Source organism: Notolabrus celidotus, chromosome 9 (assembly GCF_009762535.1).
Source record: "Notolabrus celidotus isolate fNotCel1 chromosome 9, fNotCel1.pri, whole genome shotgun sequence".
NCBI lineage: Eukaryota > Metazoa > Chordata > Actinopteri > Labriformes > Labridae > Notolabrus > Notolabrus celidotus.
Genome location: NC_048280.1, coordinates 9639964 through 9664627, shown reverse-complemented (window position 1 = coordinate 9664627; position 24664 = coordinate 9639964). Strand labels below are relative to the sequence as shown.

The 24664-nt window shown below is 40.1% G+C and overlaps 1 protein-coding gene across 1 annotated transcript in view; it reads left to right on the top strand.

Annotated features, from left to right (window-relative positions):
• The first annotated feature begins 3769 nt into the window (after window positions 1-3769).
• The window catches only part of LOC117818563 (transmembrane protein 132D-like), a 127665-nt gene continuing 106770 nt past the window's right edge, over window positions 3770-24664 (top strand). The window contains exons 1-2 of the mRNA XM_034691501.1: window positions 3770-4166; window positions 6150-6727. Of these exons, the coding sequence (XP_034547392.1) occupies window positions 3909-4166; window positions 6150-6727 (836 nt within the window). The 5' untranslated portion in view covers window positions 3770-3908. The remainder of the gene's footprint in view (window positions 4167-6149; window positions 6728-24664) is intronic.

The following is a 24664-nucleotide window of genomic DNA, read 5'->3' as shown; positions in this document are numbered from 1 at the left end:
TGTAAGGGATGAGGACATATGCTTCATAAGACTCCCGTGGACACACCACACACAGACACACATGTAAGCCATGACTTCAAGGACTCCCATTCAAGGGACATAGAATATACTTTACAAAAACAGGAACTCACTGATGTTGTGGAGCTCTTCTGTAATGATCACATGACTGCTGAAATCTGCAAGTCAATAGCTGATGATGAACTGCTGCATTTAAAAATCTGATCTGGCTGCATTTCAACCAATCTGTCTCTCAGTGCCTCAATATGGTGGCTCACATTGCATGCTAGCTTTCTGTGACCCTCATACTGCAGGTCTAAATGTCCATAATATGGACCTCTGAACTACACAATGTCAGGCACTAATTAATGATTTATATAACCTTTACTGAATGTTTTATTTTGGTTATGGATGAAGTCTAAGAGCAGTATTTTTTATCCCAGTTTTGTTTTGAAAAATGTGTCGTTGTTATATTCCTTAACCCTTTTCTTAAAGTGAGGGTATTACGCTCATTTTTAGGCTTTATCTTGTCTTCATAAAAGATAAAAGCTCAATAACATATTTTCTTTTGTCAGATTTGTGACTTTGTCACTTTAAAGCACTCCGGAACCCTCCTCCACTGTTCCCATACTACAAAGTTGTTGTATTAAAGTTAACCAGTAATTCTCCATTTAAACAACAAAATATAAAAAAATTGAAATGTTGAAATGGACAAAAAAATCCCAGCAACAAATAGCAGGAGAGGGTTATTTTTATTATGCCCTTTTAATGATATTCACCAATTTGTGATGATTTGTGCAAAGCTCACGTGGGTCTCACCAAGTTCTCGTGTGACTTTTTGAGCAGTCTCATCCTGGGATTGCTCCAACGCATGTTTACTTCACCGTTTGAAACTTTGCCCACATTTAGAACTGACATTCAACATTTCATCTTAACATTTGAAATGAAAAAGGAAAATATTAAAAAGGATAATACCACCTCTTTTGGCCAACAGAAATCCAGCCTCAGCATTTAGTAATTGCTCTAGTCTAGGTCCATAGCACTTATCAAGCTCAAACAGCTCAACTTTCTTTTCCCCCTTTTTTCAGTTTATTCCTTGCAAGCATGCATTGTAGAGCTTTGCTATTACTGATACTGTACTGGATACAATATTGGTGCAAGGAAACGTATCAATGTATATAAAAAGTTTGCATATCTTGCACTCATCCTGTACAGGGCAAAAATATCAGTACCTACAATCTAAACTGTGTGCCCAACTAGTCTTGAACTTCTCCCTTTCTTTGTCCTTTCTTGTTTTGCCCCTTTAAGATTATCCTCCTCCCCGTCTCACTCTTCTATCCTCTATTCCACTGTCTTTCTGTATCTCCACTCTCCCAGCACACCCTCCTTTATTTCCCTGTGCCTGTCTCTCTCCCTCTAAATGTCTCCTAACGTGCCCACGCACCATAACCAAACCAGCCTGCTTATTCATGTTGCACCGAGGTATCACTTTATTTCTCCTCTATTATTTTTTTGTGAAGTTGCCTCTGTATGACTTGCCCCAGACAGCGCTACGCTGTCCCACCCTCATTATATTTTCACACTCTGCTACCCTAAGACACACGAATACACACGCACACTCACACGCACACGCACACACACACACAAACACACACACAAACACACACACACACACACACACACACACACACACAAACAAATACAAACACACACACACACACACACACACACACAAATGCACACTTGCACACACATTTATGCACAACCAACTTCAGTATGTGTGGGGTTTTTTTGTGCTGGCACTGGTTCCTTGGTGTGTTAAAATGGAAATGTATTTTTGTATATAAAATGCATAGTTTCATACTCTTTTTCTCACAAATTGTGCAGCTATAGCCATTTAGCGCATTCCTTTTCTGTGCTCTTCCTCAGCACACTTATGTATTTTGCTAGTGCTGGCTATCACCACAAAAGTTCAACACACTGCACTGCAAAATGTCAAATACCCATTAGTGTTTAGTGAGAAGTTAAATTCGTTGCCAGCCTGTAAATGATAATGTTAAATTGTAGACTGTTGAACTATAGTCTTAATTAGCTGTGTAACTAGCTAACCACCGCTCTTATTATCAGCAATGATCCTGAGATAACCTTTTTTCTAATAAAACACATCCAACTGACTCTTATGTTAAAGATTATTTCAAATATCTCATTAATGGTGGAAAACAAAACTATGGATAATGACACCCAATTAATTCTCAGAAATGAAACCTGACTGTAAATCGTATTTGTCCTGTTAAGTATTAATGATTTGATAACAATTAAAGATACAAAATTAAAAAAAAACAAGAAATACAAGAAAGAAAGACTGTTGAGTTCCGAAACTTGAATGTTTTTTCAACTTGCTCCGTCCACTTTAAAGGGGTCAGAAATGCACAGATGCAGGAACTATAGCAATTTTAAATGTGATCAAGTCAGAACTGCATTTCTTTTGAAATATATGCCACTTTTTAAATGATTTTGTCCCACATAACAAGATGGGTGTAACGTAAACACAGCTTTGTCATGCTAACTGAACCCCAAAATACTCCCCTGACAGGAGCATAGACTGCATAGAATATGGACATAGTCTCTGTGATGTCCCCCATTGGTTTCTCAAGAGAAGCTATCAAACCCAACAATTTGACCACCATGTTGGGAATGCTAGACACAAGCAAAGAGTTGGAGCTGAGGCAGGCTTTCAGCCTAATGGCACACACTCAAGTGTATGTTAACTCAGAAGTGGCTCTGATTATGGACATTTCTACAAAACTCCCTGATGTTATATTATCTTAATCAGTGATTTAAGTGGGCTAGAACACTTCGGCATATAGTTCTAAATCTAACTTCTAAATGTAACCTCTTGGCATACCGGGAGTTGTTGAATACATTTACTACTAACTCTTGCTCATATTAGCATTTAGCTTACACTTGCATCCAAAGAGTTATCAACGAATGATCCGTTTGGTGGTTCCGTACCTTGCGCCATATAAAGCTGAGCAAGCTGATCAGAGGATGAAAAAATAATGAGTGATGGAGGATAACGGAGGTTAGGGATCAAATCTCCGTCCCAACACGACACATTCATTGTAACCCCTCATCTTCTTGGGAAATGAAATACTGCACCAATACCCTAGTAATCCCAGACTCTGAAGTCCCCGTCTATGTGCAATGCGTGATAAATACAGCAGGAAAAGGATGAAAACTGAATGTAAATATATGGAAATAAACTGCCAAGGAGCAATATGTCATTTTTGATATATGCTGGTGTAATGCTTTTGGAATGGGGGATAAAAAGTGATGCATTAATGTAGAATCCTGTGAGATGCTGAGTCTATCAGTCTTGTATATACAACTTAGAGCTAATGTCTGAAAAGGCAGCATGTACTGTGGTATATGTTGTGTCAGCGGCTTGTAAGGCGTCTGTGAATTTTTGTAAAAGCTGATAGATGTGTGCATGTGTTTACATCAGTGAGTATACAATAGAAATGTATTTCACAGGTCACTGGCTATGGATTTATATGCTGTTTGTTGATGTCTTTAATGGATGATCAGCTGCTCTGGATTTCAAATGACACTGAGAACTACTGTGCCTAGTTTTATTAAGGAAGGAGACCTTAATGAAATGACAATATTTCTTCTCTTTTTCTCCCCCTTTCTCCTTCCCTGTCACCTTTCTCTTTTTATCCATACCTTTTTTGTTTTTCTCCCCCCTCTATCTCCCCTGCCAATCAGGAGCAGCAGGAGTTGGACAAGGAGGAGGCCCAGACACCCCTCAGCCCCGTTTCTCCTCAGCCCTTCCCACTTATCTCCCTGTCCAATGCCAGCTTAGTGGGGCTGATTCTGCCTTCTTCTTGCGGGAAGCCAATCAGGAGGTAATGAGAAACGGCAGCCTATCACAGCGGACCGAGCCATTCTTCCTCCACCAGCTGGAACCGGGAGTCGACGCCCCACAATCCCTGCCCAGCGTCAACTGCAGCTACGGAAACATGAGCATCGAACAGCCAATCCCAGTGGATCTGCTTCAGGGGCCGCAGCCTCATCTGCTGCCCACAACCAACCATGTGACTCTGAATTGGAAGGTCAAAGGGCAAGTTGTGATGCCCAAAGTGGGTTCAACAAGGCCTTGGATACAGGTAATAGTCATTCTCTCCAGATCTTCATTGATTTTTCTTTTCAGGAATCTTTTTTTAACTCAAAAAGGTTTTATGGCAAAGGAGGGCAAGGTGGCTTTATTTATTTATCCACATGAAGGCTTTTCAAGTGCTCTACATGGGCAAAGAAATGACAAAGAAAACCACAAGACGTAAATAAAAACCTAAGTATTAAAATGAGTGATGAATCCCCAAATAAAACAACCAATTAATCATTCAAACTTTGTTGTCTTTTCAGACAACAAAAATTAAGCACAAAGCGCTTCAATTGGACAGCAAATCAATGAAAACAAACAGCAGCATCACGCCCCACTTCATGCACTAGTTTAAAAGAAAAGAAGAAAACAAAGAGTGTTAGATGAAGAAAAAGGTGTTCTGTTGTTTTACGGTATTTTATCCAGAAAATGGTGCTTGAAAAAGCAAATGACTGCTTCTGTGTGCAAAGCATGCTGAATACAAAGTGAGGCTGACCTGTCTGGCAGCGCCACTTTTTCCTCATTAGGTAAGAATCATACATGTAAAGAAAACAGTGATACACTATTAAATAAATAAACCTTGTGGAGTGCTGGTTTGACTCTTCAATTTCAGACTAAATGTCACCAGAGGAGGAGGGTAGCACAAGTCTCGGGAATTGGTTGCGGCCAGTGGGTTAGAATGTATCTCACAACTATCGTTGTAGCGTTCAGGTAGCTATTGTGTCTGCGATAACAGATGGGACTAGAAAGAGCTACACATCTGCATAGAAACTGAACATTGCCGAACACAATGGAGACCTTCATGCAGGAACACAGTATGAACCCTCTGGGAGACGCCCCAAAACAGACTGTGTTGTATACCAGTGCAACTTATAATAATCTAACAGAGTCAGTGCAGATTTATATCATTAGTTTCTCCAAGTCCTAAACAAACAACATAAAAGTTCATAGAATCAAATAACGGAGGAAGGAGCGCGACCTTTGGATAGAGATACATGCAGAAACCAAGGAAAAAATGTAAGGCACTCACTTTTGAATGGTTAAAATGCCTTTATTTTCATGGCATGGTTGATTAGACCTTAAAACATGCGTTTCAGCATCAGGACTTCCTTGGAATTTTTTCTTCTATAAAAGTTCAGTAGAAAAAGAAAATTATAATATACCACCGACTTTTAAACCCAGATTTAATAAAATGCTGAGGTCTCATTTTTCAAATTCTGGAAACTGGTTCCATCTTTTCTTCCCATGACAGCCTCCTTATTAAACAAGAACAGCGCTTATACAAGATGATTGAAAACGTGGTGGTCAGAGAATACAGATTCTTCAATAAACAGGAGGCAAAACTTTGAAACGGAATCTGTAAATGGAATTGGAAATTGGAAGCCACTGCAAAGATGTTTCAGATACACTCAATAGTGCAGTCCTATGTATAGGAGGATTTACCAGCGGTAAGAAATGATCATATTTGTATCTATTTTCAAGAGTTAATGTCAGAGGAGGTAAAACTTGATCCATTATTTAAACAGCTGAATTAAGTCTTTAGAAATGTACCACTAAGAACAGCATGTTTCACATTACGCACATTATTTAATCCATTGTTAATATCATTGTATTGATTACCACTTACTGTTTTAAGACTCAGCTCAATACAGATTATATTCTTTATTTTTCAGTCTGTAAAAAGAGTAAAAGGAGACATGTTTTCATCAGTTAAAGGAGACAATCATTGTTTCTGCTGTTTTCAATAAATGTGGTAATTTTGCAAAATGTTCAAACATGCCTGATGCTTTCAGCAGGGTTTTACAGTGAGAGAAAGGAAAATGTCTTCTTCATTGTTTTTTTATTTTAAGTGGTGAATCTTGTTGACTAGCAGCCTTGCACCTGTCTACCCCTGTATATCAATTACACTGTAATGGAAACAGAACACTTTTTTGTTGGTTTTTGATTGCTACCATCCCTGAATCAAAGTATGTTTGTATTTTGTCTTCAGGTTCTCTTTTACCTGGTGGGAAGGCGCTGGGACGAGCCTGACCCACCTCCCCCAGCTCTCCTCCCATGTGTCAGAGCCTTAGCCATCCGGGACACCAGCGAGTTGGCACCCTCGGCGGGCTGCCGACTCATGGGACCATCTGGTATGTGTGTGGTCCGTCTGGAGATTCCCCCAGCTTGGTTTACACCCCCACAAGTGAGAAAGAGACCTCCTGAAGTGACTCTGCCATCAGTGGATGTGTATTACTCGATCATACCAGTGGAAGGCGCCGGTCAGGAGTGTCCCTCTATTGTTAACGAGCCGTGGAAAGGTCAGAGTGCAAATATTGGCCCTCTTGGAGCTCTGGGATTGGGCCCTGGGGGACAGTGGAGCCCCCTGGTGGATGGGGGTCTTCAGGACATGCAGAAAGCTGGCTCTGTTGCCATGACCATCGGCCCGGTTTCAGCCAAAGGTGAAAAACTGAGACTGGATGAAAATGTTGAGGTTTTGGTGCCACCCAGCCCGGTGCGACTCGGCAAGACGGTGGCGTTTGGTGTCTACATGAAGACGGATTCAAACACGGAGCAGTTTACATTAAGGTAAGAACTCAGATGCTCTCATCCATCTCGTTTGACTTTGGTTTTATGTTGTATTCTCCTCTCCCCTTTTCATTATTTCCCTTTTGCCTTCATTTTTCTCCGATCTTTCTTCCTATCATTTCCATTTATTTTTTTCCTCCTTATTCGCTCTCTCATCTCTCCACACCGTCGCCTCCCGAGGTTGATGGCTGTCACCTTTGTGTACTCAGACGCTTTCAGGAGTCAGCGATGCAAATAACAACCTCATGCATATTCATGGCTAAGCCAAGGAGAGAAGAAAACACAAAAAATGAGAGGAGGGAGAGGGATAGGATGACAGAGTGGGACTGCAGGTTGAGGAAGCATAAAATCTGTGTAGATCCTGGAGCAAAAACTGAGGGATGGTACCTTAAATGGCTCCCAGGTGTGCCTTAAGAGGTCATCTATATGATTTCCCAGATAACTAGCAATATGTTTTTCTGCGTGTGTATCCCAGGAAACACATTTCTTTTCGGTTTGCTGGCTGGAAATAAGTTTACAACCACTGATCTAGACTAAGCATCCATATCTGCCTCATCATTTCACTGACGTTAGGGATCTCATCTGACAAATGACAGATGTTCACTTTTATCATTCCATCCAAAGGAAATCCCAGCACATAACAACTACGCAGCATATCAAAAAGCTAGTTATGGAATAAACTCTTATGAAGTTAGAAATACTTCAAACATTTACCCAACTTTGGAAACTTATTTCATCATTTCAATCACTCAAACCCATTCAAAGAAACCTGTAAGACACTGAACAGAGTAATTGCCACATGTCAACTCATTCCCCTTTTCAAATGGGGCTTGAATGTTTTCAAGTCATTAGCTCAGAATGTCAAAGAAATCTGTTTAACATTGTGAAAGCTGCTTATTTGTGCAGCAATGATTGTTTGGAAGAGATGAAGTCGATCTGTGTTTCATGCATGACAATAATCCCAGTCAAGCAGACATAATTCTTCTAACAGCACGATAAAAAAAGAACAGGATGGCAGAAACTGTTAGTTACCTTTGGAGAAGGTAGAGAATATAAATTATGTGTAACATGAAGGGGAAAAAAGTGACATTATTTTCATGACATCATGTACTATAGATTCCACTTCATCCCAGATTATTGTATCAAAAGTCAGTTGTTAGATACTTGATTCTGATTGGTCAAAACCCCACAACAATGGTGATTAATTCTCAACAGCAAAAGCTATGCCACACACAACCTGATCACACACGTCATATCAATCCATGGAAATGAGTCCAGCACATTTCAGCTCTGCCTGTTGACACTGTGACAAAAACATTAGCTTCCATCTCAGCCCGTTCTTGACAGTTTGGAAATAATGACACTTAGCAGGCACAGATGTGAGAGCAGCCTGAGGAGCTACTGGACCCAAACCTTCTCTGATAGGGAAAAGTGGAGCAAAGATCCTGTTGTGTAGTCCAGACAATGGCAGCAGAGTTAGTGAGTTCATCTCTAAGTTGCTTAGTGCTATACAAAAGCCCAAAAGCCACTGAAACCATAAGTGTTTGTGATAATAGCAACATTGTTGAAAGTTGAGACATTTGTCTCTTGTGTGTTTAAAGGGGTGTCAACTGCAAAGCTCTGAGAAGGAGAGCTGAATGAGGGTAGAAATGTCAACATAAATATGCATGGAGGAGTTGCATTGACCTTATCTAACATTACCACCAATGAAAATGCTCAGTGTGACAAAAAAAAGCGTGTTAATGTTATAACTTGACGATCAATGGAATTCCCATAGCCCGCAAGGAGGGTAGTTAGAATTTATTGTCATGGAGGCGTTCATTTTAGATGTATAAATACATTCTTTTGAAATATATAAAATCATGTTGTGTCATGTTGTTTGCCTCAGGTTGGTAGTACGTTTGGTATTAAGTGGAATTTTAATTTTGTTTATTTAACCTTTATTTAACCAGGTAAGTAAATTGAGAACCAATTCTCATTTGCAATAACGACCTGGGCGTCATAATGTGTAGTGTTTAGTGAACGAGTGGTTCTGACAGGGTGAGCAGGTGCAAAACAGAGGGATACTACTCACTCTCTTCGGATTCTACTTTGCATAACCCCCTTTCATCATACTCGGTACATTATCCCTCACACTGCAGCATGCTCTTCATGTTGAATAAATGTCCCTCTATGTGACAGCAGTACTTTCCTGTTTGTCTAGTTGATGTTGTGGTTTGAATATTTGTTGTAATGCAGATATGATATTTGAAGTGGCAGTTGGACTTGAAAGGAAATACAAACATCAAATGGTAATTACAAAAATGATGAGTGATGTTACCTCAAAGCACTTTTTCCATTAAGAAAAATTCTTTTTAATAACTACTCTGTAAGTTTTCCTTAGAGGCTGCAAAAAGCAATATTAAGTAATGCATCTCTGTGTGCCCAATCATTCCTGAGGTCTTCTGAGGACAACAAAGACAAAGCACAAGTGGCTAGACTTCACTGCACCTTGACCCACAACTTGCGGACAAAACACACACACACCGACATGCACACACACACGCATGGTCACGCAGACAGAGGGAAGAAATACTCCACTGACGCCGTTTGCACATTTCTCTTTGTCATGTGTGCACGCTAACACTTCTTCATTGTATTCAGAAACACATAGACACACTTGTGTATCTTGAATGTGCACATTAAGTACACACAGAGGAAAGATGAGGTGGCCTCTCTGGTTCCCCCTTCAGACACTTTGTCTCTGTCTCTGTCGTACAACACCCCTGCTGTGTTTTCGTGTTTTGTATGACCTCATCTCTCCTTTTTTCATTTATTTCCCTGATTCTTGTTTCTATTCCGGTCTTTGTTCAGACATGCTGTGTCCATCTGAATTGCCAATTGAAAACTGTCCAATTTAAAAAATGGCTTGGTATGTATTTTACTTAGCTTTCTGATTGCATCTGAACAGATGTTTGTATGAATGTGTGTGTGTGTGTGTGTGTGTGTGTGTGTGTGTGTGTGTGTGTGTGTGTGTGTGTGTGTGTGTCTTGCCCTCTGCCCCTGCATACAGTTCCATGGATAATCTCCCATGTTAGAAGCAAAGTCAGACATGTAATCACACTTAAGTGGATCTCATTCCTTTGTGCTTTGTGTGTGGTTGTGAGTGTGTGTGTATGTGTGTTACACATAATAAGCCTTAAGTGTGCTCCATCACAATGAGATGATGTGATTATGATAAACAGCTGAGCAGATGTAGGGACACGGAGAGTGACAGACAGAGACAGAGAGGGGGTGACAGGAGAAGCTAAGATGAACAAAAAAAAAGGAGAGGGTGTCGCAGGAGAGATGTTAAAAAGTAGAAATGAGAGAAGGAAAAAGCTTCCTTCACATCCATCTCATGCTCACTCTAGAGCTCTCCCAAAAAGTAGAGATGCAATGACGGAGGGCTCTAGGCGACACACATTTGCCAAATTGGATTGGGCATCCTCGCTGTATCACCTGTCACAGGGCTCGTAGTCTCACATAACCATACACGCTTCTTTTGTCACTTTGAGATGAGAGTACCCATCTGCAGACAGCTACTCAGCTGAAGCTAAAACCTGCGGATGTCTGCAAAATCTTGTTATAATTACACCACCAAGTCTTCTACCTCCACCTTGGTGACATTTTCAGTTTTAGGTGATGGCACCCACTTCAGAAACAGAAAAAAACCACCTTCAGATTCTCAATTTCATCATTTATTTTTTGCTCTGCCACATTTACCAGGGAAGTACTTAAATGTACATAAAATGTAGGAAAACTTAGATTAAAAAGGTATACAACAGGTTGAAAAACGCATGCTTAAAAAAGACAAGGAGAGTTTATTCAAATTTCACAACCATAATGTTTCCCTGACTTCCTGATGCACATTAATTGCAGTCTGCAGCTCCCAGACTTATTATAGATCTACTGCCAGTGTCCCAGACTGTGAACGAAAATGATCCTGATAGACAATTAAACATGTTTATGGCTGAAAGAACACAACAGACATACGAGACATGAGCTAGATGAGTCTGTAATTGCTTTTTGACACTGCTGCTCAGGCTTTGATATTAATAAGAAGCCAAAGATAATGGGCCAAACTTAAATGGACTCCCTCGCTCTGTGTAGAAAAGCCAAGATTCACTTTGAAAAGGGAAAGAGGAGGTTTGAAAAAGAAGGGACCTTTTAGTTAACAAAGACACATAAAAGAAGGAGTAAAGGTGTTTAATGCTTATCATGTAACTCAAAGAGTTTTAGCTAGATTATTTTAAAGATGAAAGAGTTTGTCCAAAAAAAAAAAAGTCATTAGCCCAGCGTGTTATATCAATTTTTTAGAGCCACAGTAGATTAGGAGCTGTTTTTCTTTTACTTTAATAGATTTCCAAGTCAGAAGTTCCTGCCATGATCTGTCCAGGGTGTGCCCCGCCTCTCGCCCAATGACAGCTGGGATAGGCTACAGCCCCGTCGCGACCCAAAATGGGATGAATGGTGAAAGACAATGGATGGATGGATGGATGGATGGATGATTCAATCAATCAATCTTTAGTTATATAGCGCCAAATTACAACAAATGTTATCTCAAGACGCTTTTACAAACAAAGCAGGGCCAGACTGTTCTCTTTATTAAATTATTAACAAATATCAAGACAGGGTAAGATCCAGTCCCATCTTTTAGACAGGACTCAGTCTTATCTCATCTTAATCCACCATGAGCAGAGCACTATGTAGCATTTAGTAAGTTACAGTGGCAAGGACAAACTTCCTTTCACAGGCAGAAACCATGAGCAGGACTAGACTCATGTTAGACAGCCATCTGCCTTGACTGAGTTGGTGTTGGAAAGAGGGATAGAGAAGATGAAGATAGAGAGAGAGAGAGAGATGGTAATTATGAGACAGATAGTAGTGGTTGTAGCTGCTGGAGCCTGGAACGTCCGCAACAGCAGGCCGCATTCAGCAGCGACTCAGAGCAACCTACGAGACAAGGGAGCTCAGGGACTCTAGAAAGATGGATGGTTAGTAACTTTAATGGGACAAGGAGAGTTTAAGTAAGTGATAGGCAGAGAGATGGGATCCCAGTGTGTCGGTTCCCTAGGCAGTCTAAGCCTACAGCAGCATAACTAAGAGCTAGTCCAAATCTGACCCAGCCCTAACTATAAGCTTTATCATAAAGGAGAGTTTAAAGCTTACTCTTAAAAGTAGAGCGGGTGTCTGCCTACCAGACCCTGACCGATGATTCAAAAGAGAGGTGTCTGATAACTGAAGGCTTGACCTCCCATACAATTTTTAGCGACCAGGTACAACATGCAGGCCTGCATGTTGGATGGAAGTTCCTGTCATGATTCGAGTTTGCCACAAGCAGCAATGAAGAATTTACGTTGGTTGTCATATTTTAACCGAAAGCAATAACTCCCCTCATCTTCAACTAAGTGTTTACTGTTTCAGACATGTTAGCTGTGCCACAAGTCAGAGGCTGCGTCCCTCGAAGGCCGCATTTGAGGACTCATTCATAAAGCCTTCACTGCAAAGGCTTTTCTATTTTTGCTTTTCATGCATTTATCTGGATCAGTGCAGCAGAACACTGGTACTTAAAACTAAAACAAAAGACAAATTAATTAGTGTCTCTCTAACTAATCACCACACCATCACTTGTAACTTCAAAAGGCAGAAAAAAGGGCAGAGCTCGGCGATAAATCTGTGCGAATCCAGTTCAGAGAGCCTTCAGCCAAAAGTCTTTAATTCTGTGTTAAAATCTGTGTAAACATCTTCCATAGATTTTGATGCTTATAATCTGTGTTTAGTCGAGCATCCCAGCGTTATCCAGCAGTGGGATTGTTGACGGAATGAGGGTCAAAGTGATTAGTATCTCCCTCGCTAGAGAGCTGTTGTCTTGAACTGTGTGCTAGCGTTGTTTGGTTAGCTAATTAGCAAGATGATTACTGATGTGAGGATAAATGTTATGTGTGTGTGTGTGTGTGTTTGTGTGTGTGTGTGTGTGTGTGTGTATGTGTATGTGTGTGTGTGTGTGTGTGTGTGTGTGTGTGTAGATAGAGACAGCCATTATCAAAGTCAAATACATTCTCTCTGCTCGTGCTCACCCTTGTTTTTCTATATTTTTTCCCATTTTGTCTGGTTTTATTGGACAGCGTTTCATAAAAGTCATTTGTTTCAGGTGTGTGAAGTCATATGCGGCCTCTTTTTATTGCCCCATTCTTTCTGTCTGTGAGTGTCCGTGTCTGTGTGTGAAGGGATTAGTGGATTTTTCCTGGGATCAGAGGGGAGATGTACTTCTAAGGACCAGCTAGTCGTCTCTGGTGGTTACACCCCACACTGCACACACACACTGCACACACTCTTTCCCCCATCTGTGTCGCCATGCACGCACACAGTCACTCTCAGTATGCCCGGGATGCCTTTATTCCACATGATCCACCATCGATTTCACCTCAAATGCCCTTTTCACCAGCAGGAAGGTAGAATCAATTGTTTTTTGCGAGTGTTTGTTTGTGTGTATATATGGCTTTAAGTAAACACACATTTATTTATGTTGCTTTGGTTCTTGCATACCTCCCCATCTACACATGTTTTCTGTTTATCTGTGCATGTGTGTCATTTTGATTTGCATCATGTTTGTGAATATTAGTGTTTTGGATGGTGCTGTGTGATGTTCATTGTCTCTGTGTGTCTCTCTGCTCTCTCTATTTCTTTATGTTTGTTTGTCAGTGTTCTTGTTTCTCTGCTGCTCTTTGTGTCAAACCTTTCCAACTAACAAATGCTTTTCATGCAATCATGAGGAGGCACAAAAGATAAAAAAGAGAATTACTAGGATTTCTTTCAGCTGGGATGAAGCAGATAAATGAGCTGCCAGTGAGCTTAAAGAATACCCTACATATTACAAAAATGTCAAAGTGATTCAAAGGGACTTATGGCACGGAGTCTGCTGTTTATTTTTATTCACTCTTATCTGTTTTTTTTATATTATTTCTTCTTCTGTCTGTAGGTAAATAACAGTCAGTTTTGAGGTCATTAACTTTTTATATTTTTGATAAGATCAGACTTTTAGGTTTTGCTGTGACCTGTGTCACTCATACATGTGTTCAACCTGACTCAAACAGGCTTTTTGATAAATCTCTGACAAGAAATAGTCCTCTTAAAGTCAGGGTGAATGGATTATGTCATGCACCCCACCTTGACTGTGTTGGGAAATTTCCAGGAGTGCAGTACATATGTGAAAATGGTTTTGATGATATAATGTGCCGTTCGTTCCTCTCAAGAGAACATAAAGGTGATTCTCACGTTGGACAGCAAAGCACTATAAACCTTCTGTGAACCTCACATTGTTTGCTTGTTGATAATCTCCTTCAAACTGTCCTTCATCAATTATGAAACAACTTAAAAGTAAATTCAGTACATTTCATCCGTGTTTATTTGTATATTTCAAAATCCAAAGTCATGAGACTTTACTGAAAGAGCAGGTCTAGATCGTTCTCTTTGTTATATTATCTTACAGACTCAATATTATTACACCATGATCAAAGCACTTTGCGTTCTAAGAAAGTAACAAAACACTATATAAACTGCCTTCTAAAAGGTAGAAACGTAGAGCAGAACTAGACACATGGTGGACAACCATCTGCTTTGATTGTGTCGGGCTTGCAAAGTGGTACAGATGGAAATGCAGGAAAAAAGAGAAGGTTCGAGAAAAACAGTGCAGCAAGCATCCTGTTACAAAGAGTTGATCAATTAACCTGATTTGAATTCAATTTATTAGCTCAAACTTAGTTTGTGCATGCCAACAAAAATTCCAACTAAGTTTGTCATGGAGTTCAACAACGTCCAATTCTTTGCACCTTATATTTGCTTCCTCTAGGTAATATCATAAGGAAACAGTTCATACGTTTTAACTGTTATGCAGACGACACTTATTTATACTTATCAATGAAGCCTCATTAAATAAACCAGCTAACTAAATCTGAAACTTGTCTTACCATTCAGTACCAATGGAAAAAGCGGTACCCCTAATGTCTTCACTGATCTTGTCCAGTAAGTGTGTAACTGGTGTTATCAGTCATCAAGACTCTTTGCTATGCATAATGTGAAAACAGGATGTTTCTGGAGCTGTTAATCATCTCATTTGACACAAACCCAGCAGCAGCACGATTCTTAAAGTGTCAAGAAATAGCATATTGGTCAATTTTACTGTTAGGCACCTTAATTTACCTTTTAGAAAACATGTGAAAGATATTGTCAAGTGACAATTACTGCATAGTGGTTGAATATGAAGCAGTGAAAATGTATGAAATGAATATGTCCTCAAGGTCAAAACTCAATTTTAACCAAATGCTTGTCTCTGCAGAAATAAGAACAATTAATTTAATGTCAGTCATCAAGTTAGTGCCTCCCTGCACTCGTCTATTTCTGTGCAGTTTCTCTTTGTGGCACTGCCTTGCTTTATGTCTGAGACATTTTTCATCTTTGTATCATATTCTCACCAGGAAATCTCTCACAGTCATTGGATCAGAGATCTTTCCTTTGTCTCGATTCTATTTCAGTCTCTTCTACCACAAAAGCAGTCCTCCAAATTATCACCCTGGCTGTTAAATTGGTCTCAACACAACAGATAGTCACACACATTCACACACATATGTCTCTCAGCCAGTGTGCTCTCGCAGCTCCATTACTCTCAGATTGGTAGTTGCATGTTGTTTTTACATTGAGCCATACTGTAATTAAGAGTTTGGTTATTGTATTCAAATCAAATAAAGAGAAATACAGCACAGGAGGGGTTGACTGGGCACTTCTCCATAACTGCTTGATTATATTCCCCATTAAGTTCACTTTTGAAGATCATATTTCTTTATTACAGTTAAAAGAAAAATATATTTAAAGCCATTTGATAAGAAATGATAGGACTGCAATAACACATTAACTAGAAAAGAAACTAAGAAGGATTGAGTGAAAATGTTTGTGAAAGATTTTAGTCGTGGATATCCAAAGTCCTCTCCAAATGACAATTTTGACTTTGTCAAGGTCTTTACTTGCTAAGATCATAGTTTCAACTTCAAGATACTGCCATGGAGTTGTTTGATCAAGGGTATAACAGAGTGAACCAGAGGAGAAAGGAACAGAATTATTTCCTGCTGAAAAATAAACCTCTCCTTTGTCCAATTTTATCTCAAACATCTGAAGTGGGAAGCAAGTTGTTGTTTGTAGGAACAGAACACGATAGTGTTGGAGCTCTGGTGGTGTTATTCTTGAAAACCTTCATCTAGGAAGACCTCTAGGAGAGATAATAACATGTGGCTCAGAGCAAGGTTATTATAGTTTTGCATTTTTCATTAGTTTTTATTTTTATTTCGTTTTGACTTTTTGTTTTCAATTTCAGTTTAGTTTTAATTAGTTTTTGAAGCGGGTTTGCTAGTTTAGTTTAGTTTCTATTTTTTGAAAATGCTTAGTTTTAGTTTAGTTTTTATTAGTTTCAGTATTAGTTTTAGTTTTTTTTGCCTGTGTGCCTGGCCGGGGGTTAGCTTCTGTTTCAGGGTAAGGGGCCTGGCCGCTCTCTCTTGCCTTGACAAGGTATGCTAGGTTAGCCGTCTTGTGTGAGCTTTTCAAATGGACTTTAAGATTAGTGGGATTTTCCCCCTTGAGAAACATATTTTCAACATATTTTATCACCTTCCATTGCAAGGCACTTACTCCTATCAGAGACAGTCATATTCAAAGTAATCCCAAATGGGGCTCTGCCGCTTTCTCCTGACTTTCGCTGCCATTAACGCTCTGCAGGCAAAGTGTGGACGTGTGCCTGCTTGTGCGAATGAGCCAAATGAAGTGAAACTGGCAGAAAACAAACAAAAAATTCATATCCTAAAAAATAGGGAATACTGGTAGATACTCTGTAGGATAGTACTCTCCCTGGGGTGTCGGTCAGAACACACTGGACAGGAGGCAGGAGGGAGCTTTAACCGTTTAGTGAATATTCTCCTTGTACAGCACAACAGTACAGCAGACCCAATGAGGCCACAGAGGAATAGGTATGAGTGTGGTCGGAAACACATCAAATAAATACACAAACATAAGGGTGATGGTCACAATATGGACACTTAGGCTAGCATTACTGACCCTCTATAGTGTTAAATAATATGGTGACTCACTGATACATCTTTAACAATAAAATAAGCAATAAACAATAATCATTGATACAGAGATAATGATTCAGATGCTACCACTACAAGTATACTAATAATCAATAATCAACAGGATCATATGGGTGATTAATAATATGAGATGACGCATGCGCTCATGGCGTCTATTTTCTCTCTCGGGAGTTTTAACACACGTGAATGCCTATGGACAGGAAAAGTCAGTTCTCCGTCTCATTATACTTACTTGTTGGGCATTCACACAGGAACGGTTATAAACAGGGCAGGTAGTCGGAGCGAGAGAGTTCGTCTCGATTTAATCCCCCTGCAGTTCTGCCTCGCTGTGAGTGCGCGCGCCTGTCAGCTGCAGGCTCCGTTCGGCGCGCTCCCGCGCAGATGCAGAGAGCAGAGAGCAGAGCAGAGACGTCCACCCGATCAGTCTCTGACTTTATTACATATCCACTCAAAATACTGAGTTTAAGACGAAAACTAAAGACATGTTCTCTATCATTTTAGTTTATTTTAGTTAGTTTTGTAAACTCACAATACAGTTTCAGTTAGTTTTCGTTTTTTTGTGAAGCCTCGTTTTTATTTTTATTTCAGTTAACGAAAATGTTTTTTCACCTCTCGTTTTCGTTATTTCGTTAGTTTTCGTTAACTATAATAACCTTGGCTCAGAGACCTCAGCTCTCGGGATAGTCCTGTGGTCTCTAGATGCCTGAAGAATGATGCTAAACATCAATAAAGGTTGACACGAGGAGCTGAGCAAAGCCAGTGGATGATTGCATTCTTCATCCGAGGATGAGGAACTGTGGAAGCACAGGCAGGCCGTAGTGAGTTAAAATGTAACATCATAAGTTTAAGAAAAGGTAATAAAGATTTAGGCCTACAATGCATAAAGAAACGTTGGATTTGATGTTACACTTTGCAGATAAACTTGACTTTATTTGCTTATTGAGAGTACCTCTTTTGTGTGTGCAAAATCCATGAATTCCCCATTCTCATATATTTATTTAGTCTGTAGTCACTGAACTAAAACTGCACAGACTGATTTAAAAAATGTCAAACTGAAGCAATTTTGAAAAGTTGTCACTATAAACTTAGAGGCTTAGAGGTGTATGCACAGAATCCTGGACACAAGTGTGAGTAGTTCAGACAGAGCCACAAATTATACTTTTGACAAATAAATACATTCATAAACAGATTCATGTGTGAGTAAGTAGCTGACACTCGGATGTTCTTAAAATATTGATCAAAAATTGAAAGTCACACAAGACTTCAATCAATCAGACTTTATTTTTAAAGCACTTTATTTAACACTAATAAAAACAACAATATACAAGATCAAGACAGCCACATGAGTAAAAAATGTGTAAAAACAGGAGATGCCAAATTTTGCCAAATTTTGGATCAAGGTAATGAAAGTAGAATCATTTTGTGGTAAATTAATGAATTTAATATTAAGTTGAAGTGTCGGGACAAAAAGCATTACAATTTTAATTGGTAAATAAATCGCTTTATAAAGTGTCCCTCATTTTGAACCAATCTCATTCACACTAAGCAGGAACATCCTGTGTTAAGAAATGAAGCCAATGTGGGGGAGTGCCAAGACTTGCAGTTCCTCATGTGTCCACTTGAGGTCGGCTCCAAAAGCCAAGGAATTCCCATTAACACTCATGTAAAAATACCCATTTTTACAGCACACATAAACATGACAAGAACAAAAAAAAAAAGGTTTTGATCTGAATATCCAATTTCTCTATTCTTACACACTGTATAGGAGGCGTTCTTTTATAAACATACTAAAACTAATTTGTTTTGAATTCAATGTTGTAACCTGGCGTGGCTGACTTGCCTGATAAGTGGGCACATTATAGAAGTTAGTCAGAAGACCAAAGGCAACTCTGCCTCTATGCCTTTTGCTAAGGTGGCTGAGTGTTTAGTTGTTAAGTGGCTTGCCCAAGGACACTTTGACATTTGGCTGCAGGAGCTGTAATTGAACTTCCGACTCTACAATTGAGGAAAAAATGACTCTACCACTGAGCTACAGCTGCCCTAATAGACACTAAATGGTGACACTTTATTGTAATTGGCAGTGGGAAGAAACAATAAGCTCACATATCATTCAAACGTTTGTTGGGTATTTGTTTGAGCTAGCTGAAGTTGAACTACATTTATATCAATGTAAACATGCATCAAAACATGGACAGGTACAAATTAGATGGAAGGTTTGGGTTTGATATGAAAGAGTTAAAAATACGTGAAGTGTTGGGGTGCTGGTGGCCTATTGGTCTAATGATTTAAACTGCGGAGGAGGAGGAAGTTAAGATGAAGTGATGCATTACATGCTGCCAGAAGGGTGATTTTTTTTCTCATTTGAAAACACAACTAACAAAAAGTACAGGACAGAATTTAAGTAAAGAGGTGAGCGATATCAGTTTGTCCACAGGGGGCGCCAAAATTGATACAAATCAAAAGTTCCTTACAGGGAATTCAAAGGAAGGCTAAAAAAAGAAAGTAGTTTGAAGGACAAATGGTGCTCCTGTAATTTATGTAACCTTGAAAATTACACATCCACTGAGTTCACTCCTTCACGTAGACCTTGCTGCTGTTATTATTTGGTTTCTCTATTCTCCTGAGAAGTCAGCAAAGCTTCAATAGACTGTCAATCACTGGCAAGGTAAATGGGTTAACACTGAGCATACACACATGTACAAAATCAAACAACCAAACAGTAACTCTTACTGCTTGTTCTCTTAATCTAGTCCACACTCTTTCTTTCCACACCATTCTCCCCTCTTCTCTCTCTCCCCTTCGATTTCCCCTTCATAACTTCCTTTTCTCCTTCTCCTTCCTCTTGTTTTTTCCCCCTTCGCTTTCTCTCTCTTTCCATCTCAAATCCGTCATGAATATTCATAGGGGTGTTATTTGCATTGCTGGCTCTTGAAAGAGGCTGAGTACACAAAGGTGACAGCCATCAACCTCGGGATAGCGCTGCTGTTTGTATGTTTTTGGGCTCTGCGTGTGAGTGTGAGGGCGAGGAAAACAGACACAGGCAGAGATGGAAGAGGAGAAGAAAATGAGGGTAGAGCGAGAGGAGCAGAGTCAGAGAAAGAGAATGAAGTGGTGTCTGTATTCTGACAGTGTTACTTGCAAAATGATTGACATTATCGCTGAAACTATAATTAATATTTATGTGTTTGAACTCCATTTGAAACATTTGTGCTCTTTGAACTTTCATTGAAATGACAATGATCCACATGCGTACACATGATCGTTAAGCTGTCACCCCTTGTTTTTCAAAATCCACACCATTTCCATCTATTTTCATCCTTTCTTCATACGCCTCTATCGCTTTTTGTGTCTGGGTCTCCCAAGGCTAATTTTGGAATGCTTGATATGCAAATGCCTGGCTGGTTATTGTGTTTCCCGTTCGTTCCGCTTTTTGTTGCAGGATGGAGGAGCCCCATTTAGAAACAAGCCTCTTCTATGTATCGCTCCAGCATTCCTCTTGGTAGGAGATGCACCAGTTGCTCTGAGAAGCACGTTTTAAACCAAGCAGTGCATGTTTGTGTGTTAATCTGAGTGTTTGAGCATTTACCTCTTAGTTACTCCAGGGGTTGGAAAAAGGACTAAGGGATACGTTTGTTTTATTGAAACGAGCTGGAGGCAGACTGTTCATATTTTTACGGACAGAGAAAAAATCCAAACTGCAGCCTGCAACCTTGAAATCCAGTAAAACTTTATTTTCTTGGCCTGGAACCCAGGATCATGAAAGCATGCTGTTTATTTTTATTTTTCTGGACCCTCTTGAAATGAGCTACAGATGTTCCTATTGATTAAGTCACAATTTGTGTTGAAATGAAGCTGCATTTTGGCTGTTTCTACGTAATGAGATATTTTTCGTTAGTTTAAAGATATTGTAGTGTTTGAAGCTGATACGCTTTTTAAATTATGAATAATTAGATCATTTTGCTCCACCATAGTCAGTCAATTGCAACCAGACAGCGGCGTGTCAAACAAAGCCAGATACACTATATCTAAAGCTCTTAAAACACTGCAATTCTGCAACGATGTGTGAAAAAAGTTCTACTGCCATCACACCTTTGTACATCGCATCCAGAACAGTGCACTAACACTGGTGTCCGAGCGTGCAATTACACATTGCATTACTGCATCGCAGAAGCACAAAAGGCACGACATGTTGACATATAGCAGGCGTTCCAAACACACACACACACGCACACACGCACGCATGCATACCCACACACACACACACACACACACACACACACACACACACTTAGACACACATATGTATGCACATAACCGCTGTCTCCTCCCACTTGTGCCTCTGATGGTGGATCACAAGCAACTTTATCCCCACCATTCCACCTGCATGCATCGTACATTGCAGATGAGCCATGACACTGTCAAATTAACTATCCCGCTACGTACTGGCAATGTGTGCAGTGGCTCAGATTACACGCCAGCACATAAAAGTGTATGAACTTGTATATGTCATTGGAGTTTGGAACATTGGTGCGGTGCTTCCTCGTCAACACTGTAACAACACACTGTCTGCCCTCACCTTGTAGGCTAGCATTTATGGGCCCAATCTACTAAAGGTTTGCGTGTATAAAAACACGTGCAAACTTGATAGCGCGCGCAAAGATGACGTACTAACCGGGAGCACCGATGATTGCGTCTGTCAAATGTGCAAAATGGCACTCGCAAATCATTTAGCTTGTTTGCCTTCATGAATATGCAGAATACATGTAAATCATCAGAACACGCAAAATACTGGGAGGAGGAGATGCAAATGTAATCATTTAGCACACGCAATGTGATCTATCAAACCTGAAACAGATAGCGCGCGCTGTATTTGCGTCTATATTTAGCACGTTTGAAAGGCAGGTGCAAACTGGCACAGCGTTACGCACACATGGCTGCAGTCACTGTAACGCTCATCATACCATCGCTTTACAACATGACCGCAAAAGCTGGGCTTACAAGCATTACTAAATTTTTTAGTCAATCAAACCAAGAGAACAAAATAATAATAATAAAACAACACAAATTCAAAGCAGTTCAGCACCACGGATAGCGACCGCATCATTCTGACACCCACTTTAACTTTTTCATATAATGAGAGCACAGTAGGTCACTGTATCAACAGATATAAAGTTTAGTCAAATTGGCACAGCGGCCCACATCTTCACATACAAACAAAAAATCAATATGAAGTACTCGGCCTACTCACCACTGTTTGGACGAGCCTTAAGCTCCGCGGACTTGTCCACGATGCACTATATGTCCATTTTCTTTGATCTGTCATTCTCAATAGATATCATGACATATCCGCTCAGTCTATTCTGTCCCATCGTGCTCATCAAGGGGTTTTTAGTTAGTTTTAACTTGGAGAATGAGCGCTCACTGAGCTGCGCCAGGCAGCTCTGCGTAACTCCTCATCTCGTGCTTGCAGCAGTGTGTTGGGGTGAATTGACTCAAACATGTTCCCAGTTCCATTTAAGCTGGTGAATCTTTGGGACAGTTGCTGGATGATGATATCAGGCATTAAAAACGTTCACCCGAAAGTTGCTCCCTGGGACAGTGGGGCGACTGTCTTCATCCAAGTGACGCCTAACTTTTCTAGAGCAAGACTGGCAGACTTAGCCTCATCAAATCGCTCTCTAAACTCCATCAAAACACTGATTGCGTTTTGGAGAAGAGTAGATGCGCTTATTTCATTGGCAGATCTGTTTTTTTTCTCATCATTCACCTTTTCACAGATGGCCTCCCAAATCGCGTTTTTAACGCTGAGATGTCTCTGCTGGAGTTCACCGATGTGTTTATTTCCCTCCTCCACAAAGACCTCCAACTCCATGTCTTCAAACTTCATTTATCGCTTAAGGCCACTCTGTTCTCTCAAACTCTCCATGGTGACAGCCGATAGCACACGCAAAATCCTCATAAAATAGGGCAGTCCGCACCACTTTTGCACTCGTTATCATTTGCGCACGCAGTCTTAGTAGATCACCTACAACACGCCCAGAAATAGCACGTGCAAAATTATTATTTGCACACGCAAATTAGCGCTCGTTATTTGGGATCTTAGTAGATCAGGCCCTATATGTATAAAACGCTGGGCGCGATTTCCTGGTTGCAGATAACTCATTTGTTACATGATAAAGGTGGACATACTGTGACCGAGATTGCTTTTATATTTATATATCTTTTCATTATATTCATTGTAACTCACTGACTTATGGACACCCGTACACGCAAACAGGCCTCGTTTATGCAGTTAGTGGACGCAAACCTTTCCTGATTGTATTATTCCTGATCTGCTTCAAATCAGCTCCTTTTCTTTCCGATCTTAAAGCTGCAGTAGGACATCCTGAGAAAGCCGCAGCAGTTAGCTTGATTTTGAAAGCACACAGCCGAAAAGAGCCCTCCCCCTCCCTTCAGAGCAGCCTAGGGAGAGGGGAGGGACACACCTCCAAACACATGAATGCGCTGTGGCAGACTACGGCTGGAGGATGACGTCACGAAAGCTAGCTGTGGAGAGGCGAGCGATTGACTTTATTATCATGGAAGGAAAACATGTCTCCAGCTTTAAACAAAGACAATATTCATAAGTGGCTTACAAGTTGAATAAAAGTCATTTCAAATTTTTAAATGATCTGTTTTAAAAAAGCTTGTTTCTCAGAACTTAGGCATTTCTGTGGGAAATTAAAAAAGTTGTGACTTTTTTCTCCTCACAGAATAACCCATTTGTGCTTGATCAAGTGTGACTGTCTCCCTCTCCTCGTTCAGTTGCAATTCATCTATTGAATGGCTGCCGGATGTACCCACTGAGCCATTGAACACCATCAGAACTGTGCAGATATTTTTCGACACATGTGATTGCTCACCTACCACGACAGTAATCGTCTACGTGTTGTTGCAGAAATTGCAGGTCCTATGAAGTAGACAAAAATCAGCCTGGAGAAACTTTCTCTTTTTGTGTCTTGGATGTGTTGGCCTATGTTGCTCAAATATCTCAGCAAGGGAGAGACCACAATATCAGGCAGAAGATCCAAGAAATAAAGCGATGGATGAGCGCTTACAGTTCAACTAATCTGTTCTGAAGATTTCTTATCAAACCTGCCCAGTGGTGTGTATGACTTCCACTCGGAGCTGTGTGATCTCCAAAGAATTCAACCTGAAAATAAGGCTGTTATTCGTCATTCAGGACACGTTACATCCCCGTAGATTAGATACAGTTTGTTAGACCTTCAAACACATTTCATAAATCCTTCATGGAGTTCTTTGAGAACCAAAGACATTGTTTCATTTCTTCTCTTCTCTTTTCCTTGGACATCTCTGTGCTACCTGACTCTTATCAGGTCACAGGGATGTTATGTCATAGGGCACTGTTGCTCTGAACCTTGTTATCTACTTGTTGCTTGTAATGATGTGATCTCGGAAATTCAAGCTTACTCAACTGTTGCACTCATTCCAAGTCACTCTGGATAAGACCATCACCTTGATGTATGAAACTTTAATTACAATGTTATTTATTAATGAAGGAATTGAAGAACCGCTGAAGTCTTTTTGCATAAGTAGATGTTGATGCTCAGTCAGAGAAACACTGGCAGTGTGTTGCATTTGATACCTTTTCAATCCAGTCTTTGCTTGTCTTATCAAATATACTACCCATTTTAGGAGAAATGTGTCACCAACTTCAATTTTCGTTCTAGTTTGACTAAGATCATCAGGAGTAGTGCTTTACATATACTCCTGGGCCATAAGA